This window comes from Colius striatus, chromosome 4, assembly GCF_028858725.1.
Source record: "Colius striatus isolate bColStr4 chromosome 4, bColStr4.1.hap1, whole genome shotgun sequence".
NCBI lineage: Eukaryota > Metazoa > Chordata > Aves > Coliiformes > Coliidae > Colius > Colius striatus.
This window is the reverse complement of record NC_084762.1, coordinates 51,905,510-51,929,330: the sequence shown is the minus strand read 5'-3', so window position 1 is coordinate 51,929,330 and position 23,821 is coordinate 51,905,510. Positions and strand designations below refer to the sequence as shown.

Genomic DNA, 23,821 nt, shown 5'->3' with positions numbered 1-23,821 from the left:
GCTGTTACATGTTACTAGTCCCACTTCTTGCAAAATACTTCCTGAAATGATCTTGGGACACTTGAAGGAAACTTACAGCATTAGAATTTTTTTTATTAGGAATTAAGGCAAGAGCTTTGTGGGGTTCCAAGTATGTCCTTTGTGTCAGTCCTTAGCATTGCACATATACCAGAAATGTCATCTATGTCCTGTATGGAAATATGTTTGTTCTTCATTATAATCACTATTATATTTTATCAGGGACAACAAGGATGTGTTTTAGTGTTTTGGATGTACCGGTAAAGGCAAACTGGTTTCTTAGTTGATAGTCCTTCCTGCTTGCTTTAAATCTGATCTTTTCAATAATGATGTGGCAGTAAGGTTGACAATTTACCTAACAAATAAGTTTTCTTTTAAAAAAATTCCTCCTCTTCAGCTTTCCGATAGAAATACTGAACTGTTTTGACAGCAGAACAGCCCTCTTTGTTGTTACAGCCTTATGATGAACCAGTTCAATCTGAACTGTACAGCTGAAGAAAACCAACAAGTTTTTAGATTGTTTTGGACAGGGTCAGGTCTCTAAACTGCTTCACTGTGTTTTTCTGTGAGCCTCTGGGCTGACTAAAGGTTGGGAGTGAGTGTATGACCAAGGGTAGAACTATGCTTGTCCAGACTTTAGCTGTGATAGAAATCTGCTTTAACAACCAAGAGGGACTGTAAATGCAGTAGTATAACCTGTCTCTGTCTGCGTAGTTTTTACTTGTCAGAGGACTTATGGAAAAGGTGTGGAGTGCTCTCCAGACCCAAAGGGACTCAAGGCTCAGTTTCAAACCTTCACAATGTGAGTTTTCTGGTTCATTGCAAGACAAGGAGAAGAAAATTATTTTCCTTTGTCCTGGTCTCTGTGTGCTATACAGTGATTTGTGAAAATAAAATGTGCCAGTGCCAGATGACTTGCTGGTACTTGTGGTTTGAAATAGAGAAAATTACATGAAAAGTTAGAGCATACCCAGAGTTGTAGTATCTGTTAAAAATTTTACGAATGCTTTTGTAAAAACAGATGGCTTGAGGGAGCAAGTTTCACAAAGATTCTACAGAGTATTGCATTTGAGTCATTTGAGGCTCAAATTATTGGTTATAGTAAAATGTAACTTTGTAAGATACAAAGGAGATTGCACAGAATCACAAGATCTTGAGGGTTCAAAGGAACTTTGAAAGATCATCTAGTCCAACCCCCTTACCAGAGCAGGACCTCCTAGAGTAGATCACACAGGAACTCATCCAGGTGGGTTTTGAATGTCTCCAGAGAAGGAGACTCCACAACCCACCTGGGCAGCCTGTGCCAGTGCTCTGTCACCCTCACAGTGAAGAAGTTTTTCCTTGTGTTTCTTTGGAACCTCTTATGTTCCAGCTTATACCCATTGCCCCTTATCCTATCATTGGACATCACTGAGAAGAGCCTGGCTCCATCCTCCTGACACTCACCCATTACATATTTCTCAACATTAATGAGATCACCCCCCAGTCTCCTCCTCCTCCATGCTAAAGAGCCTCAGCTCCCCCAGTCTGTCATCATAAGGAGGATGCATCACTCTATCATCTGTGGCCCTGTGCTGAACTCTCTCCAGTAGCTATGTGTACTTCTTGAACTGAGGGGCCCAGAACTGGACACACTATTCCAGATGCAGTTTCATGAGGACGGAGTAGAGGGAGAGGAGAACCTCTCTCAACCCACCAAGACCCTCAGGTCCCTTTCCCCTATACTACTCTTAGAGTAACAGTTTATTCTCCATCCTTTATGTGGGGTAGATGGGGTTATTCTTTCCCAGATGTAATACTCTACACTTGTCCTTGTTGAATTTTACTAGATTTCTCACGACTCAACTCTCCAGCCTGTCCAGGGCACAGCCTTCTGGTATGTCAGCCACTCCCTCCAGTTTGATATCATCAGCAAACTTTCTGACAGTGCCCTCTGCTCCCTCATCAAGGTCATTAGTGAACAGATTGAACAGTACCAGTCCCAGCACTGACCCCCAGGGACTCCACTAGATACAGGCCTCCAACTAGACTCTTCGTCATTGATCATGACTCTGCCTTCTTCCCTTCAACCAGCTAACAATCCACCTTGCTAACTGGTCATCTAGCCTACACCTTCTCAGTTTTGCCATAAGGATGCTGTGGGAGATGGTGTCAAATACTTTACTGAAATGAAAATAAACCACATCCACTGCACTACCACCATCTATCCACCTGGTTACATCTACATAAAAGATGTAGATGTCAGATATCAGGTTGGTAAAACATTACTTCCCTTTGGTAAAACCATGTTGACTGCTCCTAGTGACTGTCTTGTCCTTTAAATGCCTGGAGACAGCCCCCAGGATGAGTCGTTTCATCACCTTTCCAGGGATGAAAGTGAGACTGACTGGTCTGTAGTTACCCAACTCTTCCTGCTTGCCCTTTTTGAAGACTGGAGTGACATTTGCTTTCTTCCAGTCCTCAGGCACCTCTCCTGTTCTCCATGACTTACTGAAGATGATGGAGAGTGATTTAGCAATGACTTCCACCAGCTCCCTCAGCACCTGTGGGTGCATCCCATCGGGGCCTATGGATTTATGTACATCCACATTGCTCAATTGATCCTTAACCGAGTCCTCACCAACCAAACAAAACTCCTCCTTTAACCTGACTTCCTCTGAAGTCTGGGGCTCCTGAGGACAGTCTCCAGCAGTATAGACAGAGGCAAAGAAGGCATTTAGTAACTCTGCCTTCTCTGTAACCTCTGTCAGCAGGGCACTCACCTCATTCAACAGTGGGCCTACATTGCCTCTAGTGTTAGTTTTGTCTGCGATGTATTTGAAGAAGGCTTTCTTGTTATCCTTGACCTCCCTTGCAAGGCACAACTCCAGTGAGGTTTCAGCTTTCCTAGTTGCCTCCCTGCATTCTCTGACAACTATCTTATATTCATCCCAAGTGGCTGTCCCTTCTTTCTGTGAACTATAGACTCTCTTTTTCCACTTGAGTTTGCCCAACAGTTCCCTGTTTAACCATGCAGGTCTCCTGACTCCCTTTCTTGATTTCTTACTCACTGGATCTTTGAATACAGACCAACTATCTTAGGCCCCTTTGCCTTCTGGTACCCTGTCTCCTGTAGAAATTGCTTGAAACGGCGAAAGTTGGCCCTGTTAAAGTGCAGACCAATCAGACTTCAATGAAAACATAGCAGAGCTAGACCTAAAGTAGGAAGGTGAGCCAGTACACCTGTGCAGGGGGGCAAAAAACTAAAACCCTCCAAAACCCAACCAAACAAAAAATCCCCAATCCTAAAACCACCAAACAAAATAATGAAAAATCCATGTAGGGTTTTTTTTTTGTTATGAATTATTTTTTGCCTTTTAGGAGACTGAAACTTTTTTGTTTCAGTATGTGGATGTTTTTTGGTGGGTTTTTTTTTTTTTTAGCAAAACAGGGACATGGAGAAGAAAAGCAATCATGGATCATTAAAGAAAGTTAAATTTTCCTTTTGTTTTTTTTAACATACAGAAAATGAAGGCATTCTACATATGGCTGTCACAGTCATATCGAATTTTGAATTTGGCTTTCAGTTAAATACTGTTTTTTGTTAATCATCTTACTGATCTTTGCTTCTGCCTTGTCCTTTGGGCATGGTATTGATCCCTTTGCATGGGCTTGGGACTCTTTGGTTGTATTTTCTGTCTGACAGCTTTCTTGGAGAAGTTGGCCTTAATGAGAGGAAAATATTTTGTTGGATAAGCAACACAAAGCCAAAACAGTGTAAGTTACTATGTGCTAGTAACATAAGGCTGATTTTGCCCTTTTAAATGCTCATCTTAATAACAAATGTGTTGGGGTTTTTTTTGTTTTTGTTTTTTGGGGTTTTTTTTGAATGTTGTTTTCTTTGGTAACAATCTACTTCACTTATTCTAAATAAGCAACCTCTCTACACCAATAACTTATATGCCAGCTGTTTGGAATGCTGTCATAAGCACTAGATCTGTGGACACTTTCACTGCATTCTTTGGATTTTTTTGTTTGTTTTTGAGGTTGTATGCAATGATCCATTGTTTGTCAGCCAAAACCCTGAAATTCTGAAATAAATTTTGAAATAAATATTTAGTATTCATAAGACTTTTCCTAGCTTTTAAACAGTCACTTCTTTTAAAAGTGACTCAGGAATTCTGGTGTTACTAACATTGACTTTATTTTAGTTGATTAATTTTAACCATAAGTTTGTCGCTCAAGAAATGTAATTTCAATAACATTGTATTAAGATAAATCAGTTGTGTGATGCCATTTGGAGACTAAGGGAGTTGTAAAACCATTTATTTAAAGAAAACTCAAACCCACACCGAACAAACTTAAGATAATCACACTACAGTATTAAAAATAAAGGGTATTTTAATTAATTTTGGATGCGTTAATGCTGTGCTATCCCTGTCAAGTTTCTTGAATTCTAGTATTGTATCTTGAGGTTTTCATGGAAACTGGTGGTTTCTTGGAACATAAGATATTACCTGAAATCCGTATGTGGTCTCTATAGGCTTTCTAAACAAGTTATGTTCTGTAAGGATGGGAGTGCGGTGGTGTAGGGCATGGATTTTGAGGACTTTGTTATTCAAAATGAATATCCTTATAAGATAAGATGCTGTGCTGTGTTTAGGCTCATCTAGGCAGACTGATGAGATGTTGAATATTAAGTAATTTTTTGGTTTTGCCTTCCCCCCACTCCATTATTGGTACTTGGGTATTATGGACTGTGATCTAAACTTGATGGTGGAAAGAAAGGTTTAGTGAAGAAATAATCTTTAAATAAAAATATGTTGGAGAAATACTAATTTATGGTAACTACATTAACTCTGTTATATTCCTGAAAAAAGCCTATTTTTTTCTTTTTTCTTTTTTTTTTAGTTCACATGAGAGATCCTAATAATCAGCTTCACATAATAAAAAATTTGAAGATTGCTGTCAACAACATTATTACTCACCCCCCTCAGCCTGGTGCCATTCGAAAGCTTTTGAATGATGTTGTATCTGTCAGTCAGCCTGCTGAAGGACTAGTAGCTAATGTCATCACAGCTGGAGACTATGATCTCAACATTAGTGGTATGTAATGATACTGTATTTTTTGTAACTGAAACTGGAATTTAAAGTTTCTAACCTTGACTTCAATCTCATGGCATGTATTGAAGTTACTCAGAGTTGATTAGTTTTGAGTCATTGCTTTTATGAAATTTCATATTTATAAAATAATTATAGTTTTATACAATGCTGTAAGAGTGGGTGAGCTTAATTAATAATTCTTAATGTTTCCTTATGTTGCAGTTTTCCTGAACTTGTGTTAAGTCACCATATTATGTTAATATAGAAAATACTCATGCTTTGGTTGTGTTAATAGCTCATCAGATGAGAGATTTTCTTGTTACAAAACTAATACACTGCCTTCTTACACTTGGTTGAACAAATATCAGAACTTATTTATAATGTTGGTACTGAAGTGCAATTTTATGTTGAAGTTAGTCCTCACTGACTTTTGTTTTTAATTTTACTTATTGCTTAATGTATAGAGTTTATAAAGTTGTCATAATTTTTTTAAGGAAAAAAGGTTTTGAGGAAATGTGCATGATTCCGTGTCTCTCTTTTTTCTATGAAATGGAATGCTTCATATTTCACTGTAAAAAATGGCTAGAATTTTCTAAAAATGCCTTTTACAGCTCTCTAAGGGATAGGGCATGGTGAACAATAAAAAATGAGACCTGATCTTGAGAGCTAAGAAGATTAAACTCCTCCCAATTAAGACCCTAATCCATTAAAGCCTTTGAGTACATACTTGAATTCAAAGCATGTATGCATTGCCCTATTTGAGCATGAGTAATTATTGAATCTGAAGTTCAGTGTGCAGTGGGGAATTGGTCTCTGCTATAGCAAAAGACTGACAAAACTTCATGAGGATTAGTAACTGATGCTATAGTATGTTGATTTTTTTTTAATGTTAGTAAAGAAAACCTACATCTTTCTACATCTTTGGTACCTAATTTACAAGCTGTATCTTCAACTTGATGTGAAAAATTGATACAAGTGAAAAAAGGCTTGAGCATGGAAAAGCTATTTTTTGAGAGCTGTTGGAAACTGTACCCTTTTTCAGTCTCCATGCCCTTGTTTATTTGAAATTGGTGAATTACTGTTAGTGATTTTTTTTTTCTTTTTTTTTCTTTTTTTTTTTTCTTTGAGGGGAAAGTCTGCTTCAGTTGTAGAGACTGAAATCATTCTGCTTTCTTAGGATCTTCCAGTGAAGGGAGTTTTCTGTAATATTTCTAATGATCTCAGTTTTTAAGTGAGATATTGGAAGAAGGGAAGAAAAATAGTTACTTTATCAAGCCACGCTTTGTAGTTGTGGAGGGAAATAACTTCTTTGTTTTCCTTATTTGATACTTGAGTCTCAAATGTATAAATGGTTCCACTTGACTATCGCTATTTCTCAATGTTTAGATTCTTACTTCAGTTCAGATTGGGTGTTTGACAAGACGGAGAGATGTATAAGCTGTATATGACCATGCGGAAGGACAAAGTCATATAACAACTTTGTAGTTTTGTGGTATCTCATTTTAGGGCTTCAGTACAAAACACTGGCAGTGTTCTTTATGAAAGTTGGAACTTGTTACTTTGTAGGAGGATGTGAAGAAGTCCCTAGCTTGTCAGATAGAGTTTCTTTTGTGCTTAGAAAACCATGATCTTTTACCAAGAAATGTATTTTTTTCAACTTTAGTAGAGCATTTTATTGGAAACCAATGGAAACATTAATTCTTGACAATAAAACATAGTCTTTTGTCATAGAATGTCAAACTGAAGTAATCTAATCTGTTCTTTAACTTGTTTTTTCTTTTGATGAATTAGTTTTCTAGGATAGCAATATTAAAACATATCTCCTTAATCTTTAATGATAATCAAGTGTAGCTTACTTGGAAGGAAGACACAAACTTTGAGAAAGTCATGTATGAGTGTTTCTGGTGCTGGGATCATACTCCTTCCTGCTCTTGGTTTAGAAAAGTTTTGGAGCTGCAGTGGTGAATTGGTTTAATTGTTTATAATCTTCCTTTGTTTTACTTGTTGTTTAGTAGTATCATAGTTCCATAATCTTGCAATGAGAGACCTGGTCAATTTCTGAAGGGGTGCTTTTGTTCATCCCTGCGTGCTTCTCCCATGTACTGATATATGTGGAGAATGAGGAAAAGTGAACCTGCCAAAGGCTTACATTTTTTTTTCTTCTCTCAAGTAAGTTTTCAGCTGGATCACTTCCCTCACTATGTTTGTTCAAGGCTACATGATATTAATGCTGGCATATAGCAATGCAGGAATATGACAGATAAGGGAGAGTGTTAGGGCAACCACTTTCAGCAGCTAACATCTGTTTTTTTAGCTGTAGTACTATGCACGGAGAAATCTCAGAAATTAATGTCTTACATTTATATTAAAAAATATAGAAAAATATCAATGATGTCTAAATATAACTTAATATAACTTAATTATTTAGTATTTTACAGTAGTTTACTACTTTTATTCAAGCCCAGAGTTTGGTCTGAACCAGACATTAATATTGGTATCTATTGAGTTACACTGTCAAATGTTGAAGAGCCTGAAATGTTCATGATTAAGTTAGTTGGAATAAAATGTCTTCAGTCCCTGATGGACCTGTATGGTATAGATTTCCTACTTCATGCTACCAGAGCATAAAAGCCAATAGTGTGTTTGCACCTGACCCTTTTTAGTATAATGATATCATGTTTTTTCTATCAGATCGCTCAGTTAAAGCTAGTGTTCCTTGGTACAGTAATTGGAAAGAGACTCTGATGGAACTGAACACATCCACGTTTTATTCAGGTATTTTTTTTTTGTGGTTGGTGCCAATTTGCCAAATTGCCCTTTATTCCTTTTCCATGTGCCCCATCCACCTTTCCTTACCATCTGCTACAACTGTTTAGCACTTTTTGGCGTAGATGTGTGTTCCTCCATTTTTTTTTTTTCTCCCCTAAATGAAAAATTGTTGGTGATGGTTGTTTAATTTTTCTTTTAGTCACATTTCTGCTCTTGTTAATCTAAATCATTTGGTCTTTACTTGCAGTCAGTAAGTGCAGAGTGGTGGTGGGAAATGACCTGATGCTGTAAAAGTACTGTCTTGTTTGATCCTATGGAACTGTATACCGTCACTGTGTACTGCACATGTAAATTCTTTCTACTTCTCTATAGAACTTCCTTCTTGGGGGGATGGTAGTGCTTTTCATACTGGAACTGTAGTGCTGCCTATACTTAGAACACAAATACCTCTGCTGTCTTGACATTCTTACTTCTGTATGTCTCTCTTCAAAAATACAGATGCTTTCTAATACTCTTTTACCTAGTTTATAAGACCAATTATTACCAAAATGAAGTGATTATTGACCTCTCAGCTTACAGAAGCTCTGTGGTATGGTATGCAAGAGAAAAATTTTGATGGTTATCAGTTTTAGATTTTGACTAAGTTTATACCTTCAGTTACTAACGGCAGTCCTTCAATAGTGACTGTTGAGATGCTGCTAAATGCCTACTTCTCTGAATGTTCTAGAGTACTGTTATCTGAAATTCATCTTTGTCAGGTAGCTAAAATCATCATGAAGTGGACTTCTCATTCTTAAGATATTATCTATGAGTATTACTTACCAGTACTTTTATCACAAGTTTGCCTAAACTTCAGTTCTGCTTGTTTAGTATACTGGTAACATTACCAGTATACTGGTAACTGAAAAAATGCAAAATATACCCGTCTGTGTACCTAAATGACAAGTGTTGCTATGTACTGCTGTATTGTGTTGTGAGATGTTACAACCATGACAATTTTTTCAAATATTGTTTTTGAACATAGTACATGTTTATTATTTTATGTATCTATTACAAATGAGTACAGCACTGTAAATGCCCTTGAATTAATACTGTTAATGTGTGTTGTAGTTGTGTAGAGAGAGTCCAGTTTGTAGCCACTTTCAAGGTACTTAATAGTCTGAATGAGAAAGGGGAAGGGGGGAAAAAAGCCCCACCCCACAAAACAAACTAGTACTTCCCTGTATATAATTGTGTCAGATATTTTAAAACTTTTTTTGTGATGATTCAGTTGTAAAACAAACAGAAAACAGAGCTTCAAACTAAAACATGGTTGAAGTTTTTGCCTTGAATAGATTAGCGTTTTGGTTTGAGTTGGAGTTACTACTTGTGAAAAATATCCTAATGAGTCACTTTCTCATGGCTTGTTTTCAAAAACAAGCTGTATTTACCGTAGTAGTTGACATATTTACATATAGGACTTTAAAGCCACAAATTTGTTATACCCTAGATGAGTGCTTAGAGAGCAGTTGCTAGAACTTTTGCTGCTGTTGACCTTTTTTGTGATATGTGCTAGACTGAGTTCAGTTATGAAGTGTGACTATCTGACTTTGACCAAAGCTGATGTAAGATGGCCTGACAATGTAGGATTAAACAAAATGCATTAACTTAATGCAGAAGATAATTTCAACATAAAAATGAAACGAAATTTCCTAAAGTCAACTAAGAAATCAAGTTGGGGTTTTTTTTTTGGTGATATTTGTTTTGGTTTGTTTTTTTGTGGGGGAGAAAGGCAGTGGGAGAGGTTTACAAAGGATTAGAAATTCTTATATGAGTTAATGGACTGTATTTTCTTGTGGCCATATATAGAAAATAAATACCTTAAGGATCTTTTTATTAATGCATTTTTTTCTGTACTAGTTACTGTTTTCTAGTTTGCAGGCGAGTTTACACTGGATTCCAGCTAACTTCAGACTGATTTTAGTCTTAAAGCTTTTCTTTTTTTTCCCCCCCTCACTCAAGGGAAGTAGTTGTATAATTGAGATGGTGTAAAACAGGCTTGGAGGAAGAGGTAATATTTTTATTGCTTGACTGATAGTTGGAGTGGAAAGAAACAGACAAGATTTTTAAGTTTATATGTTCTTTGAATGTCCCTGACATACTTGATAACCCTTGATTTATTAGTCTTTGAAAAATAAAGAGCTTTTGAACATGACAGCTTAACATTATAAGGCATTAACAGCACAGATCATATCTGAGCTTCTAGCTTTTAGGATCTCTGCTTTGCAATCTGACAAAGGAACTGTTTATTTTAGCATGGCAGAGGAAGGGGATGACTGTTCAAGTTAAGTCACAACACTTGCAAAAAGCTTTAGAGAAACAGCCTGGTTTGTTTGTCTAAATTCTCAATAATTAATTTCGCTTCTTGGTCTGTTCTTACATCCCTAGCTAAGGCAAATTCTGTGACTGTTAGAGGAAATCTTATTTGTTTGTCATTCCTGAATGTGTGTGGTTAAAGGACTGGTAAAGAGTAGTTACTCCTAACAAGGTCTGAATGCATGTGAGCCTATAGTACTGAGGAAGCTGATGCTTAAGATATTATTCAGTTTCACTGGATTTGATTCAAAGTGTTACTGTTTCTCCCACTTGTATGTATTTTAGATGCTTTCCCTTAGACTGTTCCTCCTTTCCCCTGCCATGCAAACCTTGTCAAGAGTTTGCAAGCTTCACTTTCCTTTTCATAAATGAGTATTTATATTTCACTTGACTATTCTAATGAATCCCATCTTATTGTGTATTCCAGCTACTACTCCTTGGTTTGAGTCTTACAGAGAGTGCTTTCTTCAGTCCATGCCTGCATCAGATCATGAATTCTTAAACCACTATGTTGCATGTATCCTTTTGAAAGTTACAGACCTTTCTAGTGAAGGCTGTTACAGCTGGCTGCAGAAGGATAATGTGGGAGACTTTTAAATTTTGCAATAATGCTCTTTGCCATTATGATTTGAAATATGTCTTATCAATATGTCTTATTATACAGAATAATTTGATGAGAGAGGTAGGATTTTCCTTGTGGTTTCTTTGAATTTCTTTTTAAAAAATTTGTGTCAAACTGAACTCTAAGTTACTATCTGTAAACAAAACTTCCTCATCTGTAATTGCTTTCTACTGCAGCTCTTTAGGTATCTGTTGTGTACAACAGGACTGTCTGTTGTGTACAACAGGCCTGAGTGTTTGGGATATACATCCTGTTTTTTGAAGTTTTTTTCTAGCAGATATGGGGGGAGGTTGAAGGAGAGCCTTCTGGAAAATTGGTAAACCTTGAGCTCTTTTGGACAAAAAGAAGCCTGGAAAGTTGCTTAAATGCTTTCTAGCTCTTTTTTTTAAATGCATTGTAAAAATATGCATAATTTGCTTTTTTTTTTTAATGCATATTGTAAAAAAATGCATGTGAAAATATGCATTGTTTCATGATGTAGCTGGTATTTTACTTTGCAATAATTCTAATGCTGCCAGTTTCATAACACTCTGTCCCTAACTCTTTACTATATTTTACAAGTTCAATATGGAGAAGCAAGTATGATAGTAGCCATCAGAGAGAATCATTTGTGCAGAATTAACTAAGCAAAAACATTGATTCTGGCTTTTGACTCCTGAATTTTTGTAACATTTAAAATAATACCTTGCTTTCTGATTTCTCTGAATGAACCTCTTTGGCTTGCGGAATAGATGTGGCAGAGCAAGATGTTCCTTCTTAATAGCTGTGTAGCTCCATTGAAATAAAAATCTGAATGCTTCTGCTTTTTACTCAGATATTGCTGTGTTCATGAATACTGGCCATTATTGTTGGTCAGGTGATAACTTAAAAGTCTCTTCTTCTTGGAAGTTGAAAACTGAAGTAGTCTGGGAACGAATTTCAGTTATATTTCATATCTGAACAGTTAGTCTGTATCTGAAATCTTAAAAGAACTGTTAGCTATCATGGATTGACTTAAACTTAGATTCAATGTCCGAATTAATGCAAAATATTGTTTTATCTCAGGTTACAAGTATTAGTTAATTGACTATTTAAATGGTGTTTATCAAGACTAAGGTCAGATTCTTATTGCACATATTTTTGGGTAATGTGTTTTACAGGTTTAAACTTGGATTCATCTGATTTATTTTACACTCTGTTTTATTTGATGGCGGTTTCTGGATTCTTTTGGTAAATGTCCTTAACACAAATTTAGGTATGCTTGTAGTTTCTTCTGGTGAACCAGAGCCTCTGGAGCAATTTCTGAAGCTGTCTCAAGAGCAACATCGAATTCAGCATAGTAATGAATACCTATATCCCAAGTGGTTTATACCAAACACACTCAAATACTATGTGTTACTGCATGACGTAGGCACAGGAGAAGAGCAAAGGTGGGTCTTCTGCATTCAATGAACTTAAACATTTCAGTCAGCGTTCATCTCTGTGTTTATAAATTTGGCTATTAGACCCACTAGGATCCACCAACTAGTATGCTGGCTGTTATCAAGAGAGATTTCCTGTAGTATTATTTTTATATCTACTTCTTGTGTTCATATAAAATTAAAAGAACCAGCTTTAGTTTCTTGACATAGCAAAGAAAGCATCTGTCTCACTGAACTAATTCTCAAAGATTCTCAGTTTCACTCAGCGTCAAAAACTGCTTTAAAAACAGGAGATTTTTAATACCTATGGATAATAGTGTAAAACAGCATGTTGCAGTACACAGAATAAAAGTGGTTTAATATCAAGACAGGGTAAATGTGGGGTGTTTTTCGCTTTTTTTTTTTTCTTTTGTTTTTCCAGAGCTGACTCTATTTATGAAGAGATGAAACAGAGGTATGGAACTCAGGGTTGCTATTTGCTGAAAATAAATTCTCGGATGTCAAATAGAGGAATAGATGAACAGATACCAGATCCTTGGAGCCAGTACCTTCAGAAATACACTATCCAGAACCAGGTATTACAGTATTCCAAGAATATTTTGTAAGGTCCATATGAAAGCCCACTTTAATGATGATAAATTTGCCTTAGTATTATATATTTTTTTCTGTACAGTTGGTTAGTAGTCAAGGCAGTTCTAACATAGCTCTGACTTTTTGTGAGGGCATAAGATAAGTCCTCTGTCGAAGAACTATCCTCTGTGCTATTTAAATTGACAGTAAGGAGCACTGAAATACTAGATGGTCTGAAATAAACTGACGGGAGCACTGAAGTTATGAACTTGTGCTTAATGCAGTGACACAAGTAAGTAACATCAAAAGTGTCCTATTCATACTAACTTTTTACCTTATTTTGATTAACATTCTTCACTCTTTAAAGTTGAATTTTTTTCCCCATGCTTCTGTGCTTCACTGAACAGTGTGGGTGTATTGTTTTGTGAGGTTATATGTGGGTTTTTTGGTAACTTCTTGCAGCCCAGTCTGGTCTATCATCTGCTAAAATGGCAAATGATAGTGTGTGCGAGCTCAGACTCTTGAGTGCAACTTGCCATAAATGTCTGTATTTTTGGCTTCAGGATCAAAAATATTCCTTTAGTTTGGCTGACCTGCAGTGTTAACTGATAAAAGGTTTGTTTGTGTCATGGTAGTGTTTATCAAATCTGGCTCACAGAAAATATTACCAAAATATCTCATATTTGGTAAGCTAAGAGGACCAGTAAGCAATGTTCCACCATAAACTTAATTGACCTTTTTTTCTGTCACACATCAACTGTCCAACATAGATTATTTTTTTTATATGAACTTGCTCGGAAATTTCTTTAAGGGGCATATTTTCACTGCTGTAGGTATTGCTGTGTAAGAGTTGGAGTTGTTTTGTTTAATTGACAGTGGAGATATTTGAGCAGGCCAGAAGATACAGTTAACTGTTATTAAAGTGAACTAATGTTGACTGACTTTTGTTGTGGTGCTCCAATATTCTTACAAGTTTTCTGTTTTCTTTTTTTCTAGCAGGATTGCTATGAAGATTGTCCTTATACTGTCACTTCAAACAAGACTGCTGATCACTTGATAGCAGATGGCTTAGACAATGAAATTAAAGGTATTTTGATAACTTTTATCAAAACATTAATGTGATAGCATTTATTGTGGTATCTGTAAAGAAAAATGTTGTGGTGCCCATCTACTGGATTGGTGGCAATTCAAAGATACAGCTTTAATCAGATGACTATTGATGTATTGTGATCATCTTTTCCAAGATAAAGCATATAGTCTGCAAACTCATACAATTACTAAAAAATAATGTAGGATTAAGTGGTTAATTGTCATCATAATAAAAGTTCTGGTTTTCATGCTCTGATGCACCCTGGAAGCTTAGGACTTTTTGTCTTCGTTTTTTGTTTTAAATCTGGAAATGATAAGAGTAGTGGCTTACAAAATAAGTTCACTGGAAGAAGTTGCCTTGCAATTGATCTCATGGATGGTAGAGGACAGTAAATAAAATTGAATGTAAGTTAATGCATGACCTTAATTCTTTTTTAAGGCAGCTGTGTAGAATTTAGATGAGAAGGATCAGCAAACAGGGAAGAAGTGAAAGTACTCCACACTGTTTGGCATGACTCAGCCCAAATCTTTCATACCTGACTGGAAGGATGTGGGGAGACCTAGAGTATGTAGAGGAGCCTGTGGTTGCCTAAAAAAGTGACTTTTTCTAGGGCTTTACAGCCTGGATGTAGTCTGCAGGTTGCAGATTGAACTTTACACCCCCAGCTTTACATTTCAAGAGTAAAATCCATTAAGGATTTTTTTTTTCACAGCCCAACTTTGCTTAGTGTTAGCTAGAGGCAGATAAAGCAATCTGATTTTGTTATCCAGAAAGGAAATAATAAATGAGAGCTATTTAAGTCTTAGCAAACAGTGTCTCAGCCTAGTTTGGATAGTGAGGTAAAATAGTAGTCAGCAGCCTTTCTCAGTGAACTAAAAGGACTTTGGAAGTTGTTTTACATCATGATTGCTCAAAAAGTGTGCAAAATGAGGTGGCTTTTTTTTAACCTTAAAACAGAAAAGAGTGAATGGATCCAATGGAGCTGTTGTAGCAATTGCCACATTTCTGACTTTTTATAAATATTTGACTTTTCTTCAGTGTTGTTGATACTAGTCAGCACGCTTGGGGCTTCTTTGCACTGTAGTGAAGAACCAAATCCATACATTTTTACATACATATTTACCTACGTTTTTAGTTCCTGTGCTTTTTGGTAAATTTTGGCAGTGATATAATGCTTCAGTAGTGCTTTGCGGCTCTTTGCTCAGCATTGGGCTGTAGTGAAGAAAAATTGGTGCATAGATTTGCTTAACAGAGTACTGAGTAAGGAAAACGGTAAACTAGGTTGATAAATATTTTGGAGTTTATGTAATTTCTAAGTAACTTTGTACTTACTAAAGTTTTTATTCTGATCTTTTAATAGATGGCCTGTCAAATAACCTGAAGGCTCACCCCCTTCAACTGGATCATCCCAGTGGCAGTTTGGATAGCACTGACTACATAAAGGCTGCTTCATCATCACAAGACTCAAAGAAATCAAATTCTGGAATGCCTCATGGTGCTTGTTTAACGCTCACAGACCACGATAGAATTAGACAGTTCATACAGGAATTCACATTTAGGGGACTTTTGCCACATATAGAGAAGACAATTCGACAACTTAATGATCAGGTCAGTTTACTCTTTAACACAATTTGTGTTGTAGTGAGAAAAAATAGTTGAGGTACAAATCCAGTTATCCAACAATCTCTTTTGAAATTGTTTCCTTCTGCATCTAATGATTCAATGTTCTTATTGATAACTGTAAGTAAATTTTACAGAAATAATCAAAGTTATATTTTTTTTATTCTGAATTTGTCTTTTGAAACCAACCCCAATTCATATCAATAGAGCTTTAGTGTAAGGTGACTTCTTAGTGAAAGCCTGTCTGAACTACTATCAGGGTTATCTACCTTTACTCATAAAATCTTCATATTTTATGTTTCTGGACAGTTCTGGCACAGGGAGCAAAATGTACCTTTTGTGTTGCAACATTGAAATGCACAACTGAAGCTGAGAAATGTGTTTTCATCAATAATTGTCTGGAAAAAAAAAAAAGCTCCATGCTTCAATTCCTACTTCATGACAGTGGGAGAAATGCATGGATACCTTAAATCATGCAATTCTGTTTTGATATCTGCAATTTTTCCAACGGAATATGCTTCTCTCAAAGTAGGATTTTTGGAAGTGTGGTAGTTAACATCATATGTATGTTAACTTTAATGCATGACCTTGACTTATTTCTGTCACAGTAAGGTCCTTTCTAAGTGTTTCACTTTTATATGGTATTAAACAGCTGGAGTAGGGGATTGACTTGGCATTAGTACATTCAAAAAATTGTATTTAGTGTTAGACTTGGACCCAAATATCAATCTATTATCTGGATTCTATATTTTGATTAAATTGTCAAGTTACATTTCTAAGTATGAGGTGTTTTGCTACTAAGTATCATGTTCTGTAAGGAACAGTCTCTCCTGAATTGACTTGTGGGAGTACCATGTTCAGAGGTGGAAAAAAGTACATACACAAAATGTAGCGACCAGCCTTACCATTACAAATCTATCTTTTACGATTATATTTAAAAAGAAATGTAGTTCACTGGAGATCTTGGGAATGGTGAGTCCCTGAGGAAGTTTCTTTGTTAGTGGAAATTATCTAAAAGAATAAAGTTATGTAGCCTTGCTTGCAGGCATGACTAGGACCCTTTACACGTGAAATCGGTATTCAGAATGTGGTAATGCTTTATATAGGTGGTGACGAGAAAAATGTTCACTCTTGAAGTATGTACTTAGTCTAGATTTTAGGTTAGACTAGTACCAGAAATTAGATATTCTGTTAGATTTCAAACAGATATGTTGACTATTTCAGTTCTTAGCATTTAGATGTTTACAGTTTACAGCAACAATGGGGAACCTCATTTGTCTGAAATAGAAGTTGCAATTCATATATTTATTCTCAGTGTCAGCGATTCATTTCAAAGGCATGTGCTTTTAGTTCTCTCACTGTTTCTATTTACTTCTGATTTATGGAAAAAACAGCATTTGGGAAGACTTAAAGCTTGGATTTTTATATTAGTTTAACATGTATTAATATGTCTCTTGCAATGTTGTGTTCTAATTTAGTGGTTTTTTGCAGTTAATATCCCGGAAGGGCTTGAGTCGATCACTGTTTTCTGCTACTAAAAAATGGTTTAGTGGTAGCAAAGTTCCAGAGAAAAGTATGAATGAACTGAAGAATACTTCTGGTTTGCTGTAAGTAATTTATCTTTACATCTAAACTAATGTACCTCTCTTTTTGGGAGGGAAAGTCTGTATGTGTTTGGTGTTCTGCAGAGTGAGCTAAATCAACAATATTGTAAAAGACCTTAATTGGAGAAATCACGAAAATTACTATGCCCAAATGTGTACAATAAAGGCGTAGCAGAGGTTAAAGGAAATAGAATGAAAGAAGCTACTTAGAGCTATCTTCCTGCTACATTTATGGTGAAGATTTCTAAGTTACAAAGAACATACATTTTAAAGAGCAATAGTAATAAAAATAAGCTATAGTCTGCCATAATATTTTAAATTGGTACAAGCCTTTTTTTATTTAAGCCAAACACCATGTATAGGTATTTGTTTATATAGCTATGTAACTTACTGCAGTTGAATATTAAGTGTATTACTTTTGCAGGTGTGTTTTGTATCATACTTTTTGCACCTGTGTTTTACACTAAAACCGGATGTTAAATTTTTCCAGAATATTCATTCTGTACTTTACAATTTCTCACTATGAATGAGGATGTATAATCATGGGAAGCACTCTTTTAATCTTAACTACAGAAGTCTAAATAGGTCTTTGGAATTACTTGGTCGAAGTTTGTCCCTGACACAGAGTTAAATTCATATATTGAGTGTCTTTTTGGATTCATAATGAAAATGTCATTAATTTCAGCTTTCTGTATATAACTTGTAAGCATGGCTTGCTTCCTACAAAGTCTCCTCAAAACAAGTGTTTGTGAAAATGTATTTGATCTTCTCTGAAATGATTCATATATATTTGACAAGTCAAAGGTTAGATTGCTTGCAGAGGACAGGAACTTGCCTAGTGCTTTTGCATAAGGCATGTTCTTTTTAGTGGATTTTTTCTTTCAATAGGGAGAAATAACTACAGCTAAGTGACCAAAGTCTTTTTTTTCACTCTCATACAGCTGTTTAACAGCTCACCTTACTGAGCAGTTTGAGATAGCTGCGTACTTTTTCAGTATTTCTTGGCTAAAAGAAATCTTTGCTTTGAATGTTAGTGGCACAGGGAATCTTGTTAATTGGCAAGCAGGGCGTTGGGACCAAAAGAAAGGAGAGAGTTTCAGTTTTCTTAGATGTTTTTTGAGTAAAGCTGAAGTAATGTGGTTTTTATTCTTACTTTGTGAATAGAAATTAAGATGAGTAGATGACTTTATAGAGCATGTCTTGCTCTATTTATTAAAATTATGACTTTGAATTTAAATATTTGTATTTATAGGTATCCACCAGAAGCACCAGAGCTTCAAATCCGGAAAATGGCAGACTTGTGCTTTTTGGTGCAACACTATGAACTTGCATATAGCTGTTACCATACAGCAAAGAAAGACTTCTTAAATGATCAGGCAATGCTTTATGCAGCTGGAGCACTGGTTGGTACTTCATATAGCATAAACATTCTGTGAACTTTCCATAGTAATCTCTAATATTTGTCTGAAGGTAACAAAAATACAAACTCTTCCCTCCAAATCTATAAGGGACTACTGCATATCTTTAGTGATTCCTATAGTGTTCTCATTTCTATTGGCTGTTGTTCTGTGAAGGGAATAGGAGTGTGAATAAAAATGGAAGAATTATTAAAATGTGAAATATGGAAAGAAGAATACATAGAATGCAACCTCCAGCAAAATGGATCTTTAGACTTGTAGCATAAAGTTTCTATTTGTTGGTGGAAATATGGTACTGTGCATTTTTTTTTTATAAGGCTTGAGGGTTATAGTTTGAGTATGACACTGCTAAACTTCACTGTAAACATATGCTTGTTCATTAATTTCTCTTATGATTGAAGGTATGTGTGACTAACAATTTTCAACAAGATAAATGGGGAAACTGGGGAAAAGTAAGAAGCTTGTCTTAACAATTTTTAGAAGCTGTATTTTGTAGACTTTAGCCTAGTTAACATGATAAAGTTTTGAACTTTTACTTTATAGAGCTGTGGAAGCATAGTTTTATTTGATGTAAAACTTTTACATAAATGTGTATTTTTGCAGTGCAGACAGTAGCTCTGCATTTGGATAATCTGAAAAGTTACCTGAACTTCTTAATGAATGGTTTGTAGAGGTCTTAATTACAATTTTTGCAACCCACAAGTCTTAGCCTTTACTTAGGTTAGAGAAGTTGTTCTGTACTATCTTCACCCAGTAAGGAAAGAAGTAAAATTTTTGGAGTGCATGTTTTCTCAGCTTCCAAGGAAATTCTAGTATGTAAATTAACTTAAAAGAGAAAACTGTCCTCATCTTAAAATAGACGGTTGTGCTACTTAATCAGAAAGATTGTTGCTGCAATAGGAAATTCTCTTGGACTTGCATTGATTCAGTACTTCTTTGCTTCTGAATAGTGTTGGGAGTATCATCAACTGAATACACTTCTGTGAGTGTGAATTTGATTACAAGCAGAGCCATAAATAAGCTATTATATGAGACCTTTTATCTGTTACAATATGTTGGGTACAGTTATATGCCAGTAACTGATTTGGTGAAGATCTTGAACTAGTAGCTGTTGAAACATGTTCATTGAGGTTTAAAATTTGTGGAAAAAAACTACAGTGGCAGTACTGAATTTCTTTTGCAGGAAATGGCAGCAGTATCAGCTTTTCTTCAGCCTGGAGCTCCTAGACCATATCCTGCTCATTATATGGAAACAGCAATTCAGACCTATAGAGATATCTGCAAGTATGTTGTTTACTTTCACATTGACCTCATGAAAGTTGAAAGACTCGGTGGCTTAACTTTTTCTTCCTCTGCGCAGTGATAGTGCCAGGTGACTAAGATCAAAGAGTAATGGTAACTTTTAAGAATAAAATATCTTAGTTAATCTATGAAAACATGGACATCTATGCCATTCTTAACAGAGTATTTAATAAACTTCTGTATTGGATTTATGTGGTAAGATTTTGGTAGTAGGGTAGCTGCAGATGTGGCTTCTGTGAGAAGACAGCAGGAGCTGCCACTGTCAGACAGAGCCATTTTTCACCCAGCTCTAGAATGGACTTGCTGCTGCTCAAATCTGAGCCTGTCAGCAATGCTGGTGGTGCCTCTGAGATAACATACTTAAACAGTAAAAATTTCTGTGCAGCAACTGTGAGAGAAGTGAGAAAAAACAGTTCCGCATATACCAAGGTCAGTGAGGAAGAAGGGTGGAGGTGTTCCCCTGCAGCCAGGTGTGAAGCAGGCTGCCTCCTGCAGCCTGTGGAAGACCCACTGCCAGAGCACACAGGAGCGCCCTGAAGGAAGCTGCAGCCTGTGGAGAGCCTATGCCAGAGTAGGTTCCTGGCAGGAGTTCTGACCCATGGGGAACCCCCACTAGAATGGTCATTTTCTCAAGGTCCCTTGGAAAGAGCCTGTGCTGAAGCCGTTTTTGAAGACCTCTGTGTCTTTGAAGATCCTTATGCCAAAGCAGAGGAAGAGCTTGGGAAGGAAGGAGCGGCAGAGATGGAGTGTTACAAACTGACTGCAACTCCTTTTCCCTGTCCCTCTGCCCTCCTTAAGTTAGGAGAAGGTAGAAGGGTTGAGCCTGAGAAGGAGGAAGAGTTGGGAGAAGTTTAGTTTTTTGTCACTATCTTATTCTGTTATTACTTCACAATAAATTAATTTTGTCTTCCCCAAACAAAGTCTGTTTTGCCTGTGACTAATTGATGAATGATATCCCCGTCCTTGTCTCAGTCTGTGGGCTTTTGAATCTGATTTTCTTTCCAGCTTACTGAAAAGGGGATGTGGCAGATCATCTTGGTGGACATCTGGTACCCATCAAGGTCAACCAAGCACAACGTGGCTGTTGAACTTTTTGGTTACCAGATTGTTTTTGTTGGTACCGTTGTGAATACAATACTGTCCTCCAAAATGCTCTCTAGCTTTAACTTTTGAAAAGCTGCTATTATAGTAGGATAGGACACTTAATGTGTCAAACTGTATATGGTAGTTTTGCAGGGAATGAACTTTCATTTTGCTGTGGGAGGAATAAAAAACAGAACATCAGTCTGTGATATGGAAGACATTTATTAGATTTGAGGTGAAAATTTTTTGCATGGTTTATTTTGATAAGTATTTATTAATACATTGTTTTTACTTTAGGAACATGGTTCTGGCTGAACGCTGTGTGCTGCTTAGTGCTGAAATCTTAAAAAGTCAAAGTAAATACTCAGAGGCAGCTGCGCTTCTGATTCGTTTAACCAGTGAGGTAAAACACTTAGTAGCTTTTTCCACTCTTGTCTCCCCTCTGTTTGTTTACTTATTCAAGCTCTTCTAGTCTACCTTTGAATTTTTGTCCTATGATATTGTCTAGCCAAAGGTAGATAATTATAAAGCACAAAGTGAAGAAAACTGTTTACACTGCAAGTGAAGAAACTAGTACTGTTGTTCTTTTTTTTCCCAGTCAAGTGACTTGCTTGACTTCAAGTGTGCTAAATATGCATTTGTTATCTTTTGACTTTATAACTAATTTTCTTTGACATCTGTTTAGCTCTTGTATGACACACCTTCAGTTAAAAACGCATGAGATAAACATATTATTGTGGCTTGGCAATAGCCAACGGATACTATCCTACATAAAATCAGAAATTCTCCATAGTTTTTACAGTCTTATGTAAGTGAAAGCTAGTCTGAATGCTTCTGTAATATTAATTGGTGGAAATTAAACATGGAATTGGCCTTTAACGGTTGGGAAGTGGTCTTGCTTGAAAAGGAGTGAAACAAATGTAATACCAATAATAGTATAGCATCTCCTATGTAGTTTGGGGAAAAGTCTAAGTGGTACTTAGTTCTATTTTTGTGGCCACCTGTGCCAAATGTGATGCTTCTGAGACCTTTTCTGAGGTAGATTAAGCATGGAATAAATTTGCATAGTTCTTAGTTTCTCTTGCCAGTGTTTTTTGTAGCTTCACTCTTGCTGTTTTAACTTGCTACCAAATATTGCAGTTGAGTTATTTGAGCAAGGAATTTAAATACTTTTGTCTCTGCATGATCATTTTGTGACTTAAAATTGTACGTAGTGTGCTTGTGCTGCCATTTGGCAATAGCAAGGAAAATCTTCACAGGATATTATAGAGGTGTCTCAGAGCATATCTGTAGTCCAGACACATTCTTAGACATCACTGGTAGCATTGAATTTAGTTGTGGTAAAATCAAGTAAATTCTATTCTGCTTGGTTGAAGTAATGTAGCTATGTCTTGGCGTGAGAAGAAAAGATGGTAAAAAGAAATCATACATTGTTAAGAAATCTTGGTTCTTGTGGTACAAATTCACTGAGTTCCATTTCTCTCTCTTTTTCCTTTAAAACTCTTATTTTTTTTGTTTCTAGCTTTAATATCTGCAGGGGGAGGGAGGGGAAATAGTAGCAGAGTGCTTCAGAAATAATAGTAAGTGTTAGAAACTATAGCCTGAGTAAATAAAAGAGCAGAAAATATCTCTCTTGTCACTCATACTGAAACAGGTTGATACATAAAAGTCTCCACTGGAAAAGAATGTGTTTCATATTAAACTTCATATAACAAAGTGAAAAATACTTTTAGTATTAATTTTTATATGCACACACATATAATGTTTGTATATAAAAGAGACTTCAGCTTTATGGGACTGTTACACCTTACTTGTCCCTGTTAGCATTAAAACAGGGCTACTGTTATCTTTGCTTGTATTCAACTTTGAGGCTAATTCTCCTTTTTACTTTTTCACAGGATTCAGATCTTCGCAGTGCACTTCTGTTGGAACAGGCAGCCCACTGCTTTATAAACATGAAAAGTCCCATGGTTAGAAAGTTCGCATTTCATATGATATTGGCTGGCCATAGGTTTAGTAAAGCAGGCCAGGTAAGTATTATCTTTCCAAATGGAAAATATTTTTTCTTTTAATAATTAATCTGAAAAATCTTAAATGTGTTAGTCTCAAAAAAGATGCTTCTGACACTTTTGGTTTAGAAGTGTTCAGCTCTGTGATCTTTTGGAAAATGACTTCTGTATTGATCAACTTAGTCCTTCTGTATCTGAAGTAATGCTGAGGGTCATGGACTTGAAAATGATGTGTTTCATTTTTGGGTCTCAGTCTTATACATAGCGAAATACAAGACTTTAATTGGGTAAAGGAGAATTTTAATTTTTGATATAAGAGTGAGCTCTGGAGTTAGGGATTTTTTTTAAACTTTTAATTTAGTAATAGTGAAGTTTAAATATGTTTTTCCTGGTGGTTTAGCCAAATGCTTTTTAATGGAGGTGCCAGTGTGTGAACAGTTCATAGAATCGTGGAATGACAGGGTTTGGAAGGGACCTTTAGAGATCATCTAGTCCAACACCTCTGTAGAAGCAGATCCACAGGAACGGATCCATGTGGGTTTTGAAGACCTCCAGAAAAGTAGATTTCTCAATGACCCTGGGCAGCCTGTGCCAGGGCTCCATTCCACTCACAGTAAGATAGGTTTTTTTCTTATGTTTAAGAGGAGCTTAAATGTTCCAGCTTCTTCCCATTACCCCTGTCCTGTTGCTAGATACAATAGAAAAAAAGAGATGTCCCAACCTCCTCATATCCACCATTCAGATATTTGTAAATATTGATGAGAACCCCTCAGTCTCCTCTTCTCTAGACTGAACAGCCGCAGTTCCTGCAGCCTTTGCTCATAAGGAAGATGTTCCAGACCTCTGATCATCTAAATACCTTAAAATGTTCTGAAATCA

The 23,821-nt window shown here is 36.2% G+C and overlaps 1 protein-coding gene across 9 annotated transcripts in view; it reads left to right on the top strand.

The window, feature by feature from the left end:
* TRAPPC8 (trafficking protein particle complex subunit 8) overlaps nt 1–23,821 on the top strand; it is a 56,904-nt gene that overhangs the window by 4,121 nt on the left and 28,962 nt on the right. For 4 of the 9 annotated variants that reach the window (XR_009818604.1, XM_061994981.1, XM_061994979.1 and 1 more), the window contains exons 2-13: nt 4,909–5,103; nt 7,792–7,875; nt 10,652–10,741; nt 12,081–12,255; nt 12,668–12,821; nt 13,813–13,903; nt 15,267–15,514; nt 17,018–17,133; nt 18,383–18,533; nt 19,732–19,832; nt 21,231–21,336; nt 22,832–22,963. Coding sequence is in view for 8 of the 9 variants with exons in the window: in XM_061994981.1 (XP_061850965.1) it covers nt 4,909–5,103; nt 7,792–7,875; nt 10,652–10,741; nt 12,081–12,255; nt 12,668–12,821; nt 13,813–13,903; nt 15,267–15,514; nt 17,018–17,133; nt 18,383–18,533; nt 19,732–19,832; nt 21,231–21,336; nt 22,832–22,963 (1,643 nt within the window). In the remaining variant the exon portion in view is untranslated. The remainder of the gene's footprint in view (nt 1–4,908; nt 5,104–7,791; nt 7,876–10,651; nt 10,742–12,080; nt 12,256–12,667; nt 12,822–13,812; nt 13,904–15,266; nt 15,515–17,017; nt 17,134–18,382; nt 18,534–19,731; nt 19,833–21,230; nt 21,337–22,831; nt 22,964–23,821) is intronic. The other 5 variants (XM_061994986.1, XM_061994980.1, XM_061994987.1 and 2 more) reach the window with 3 other exon arrangements.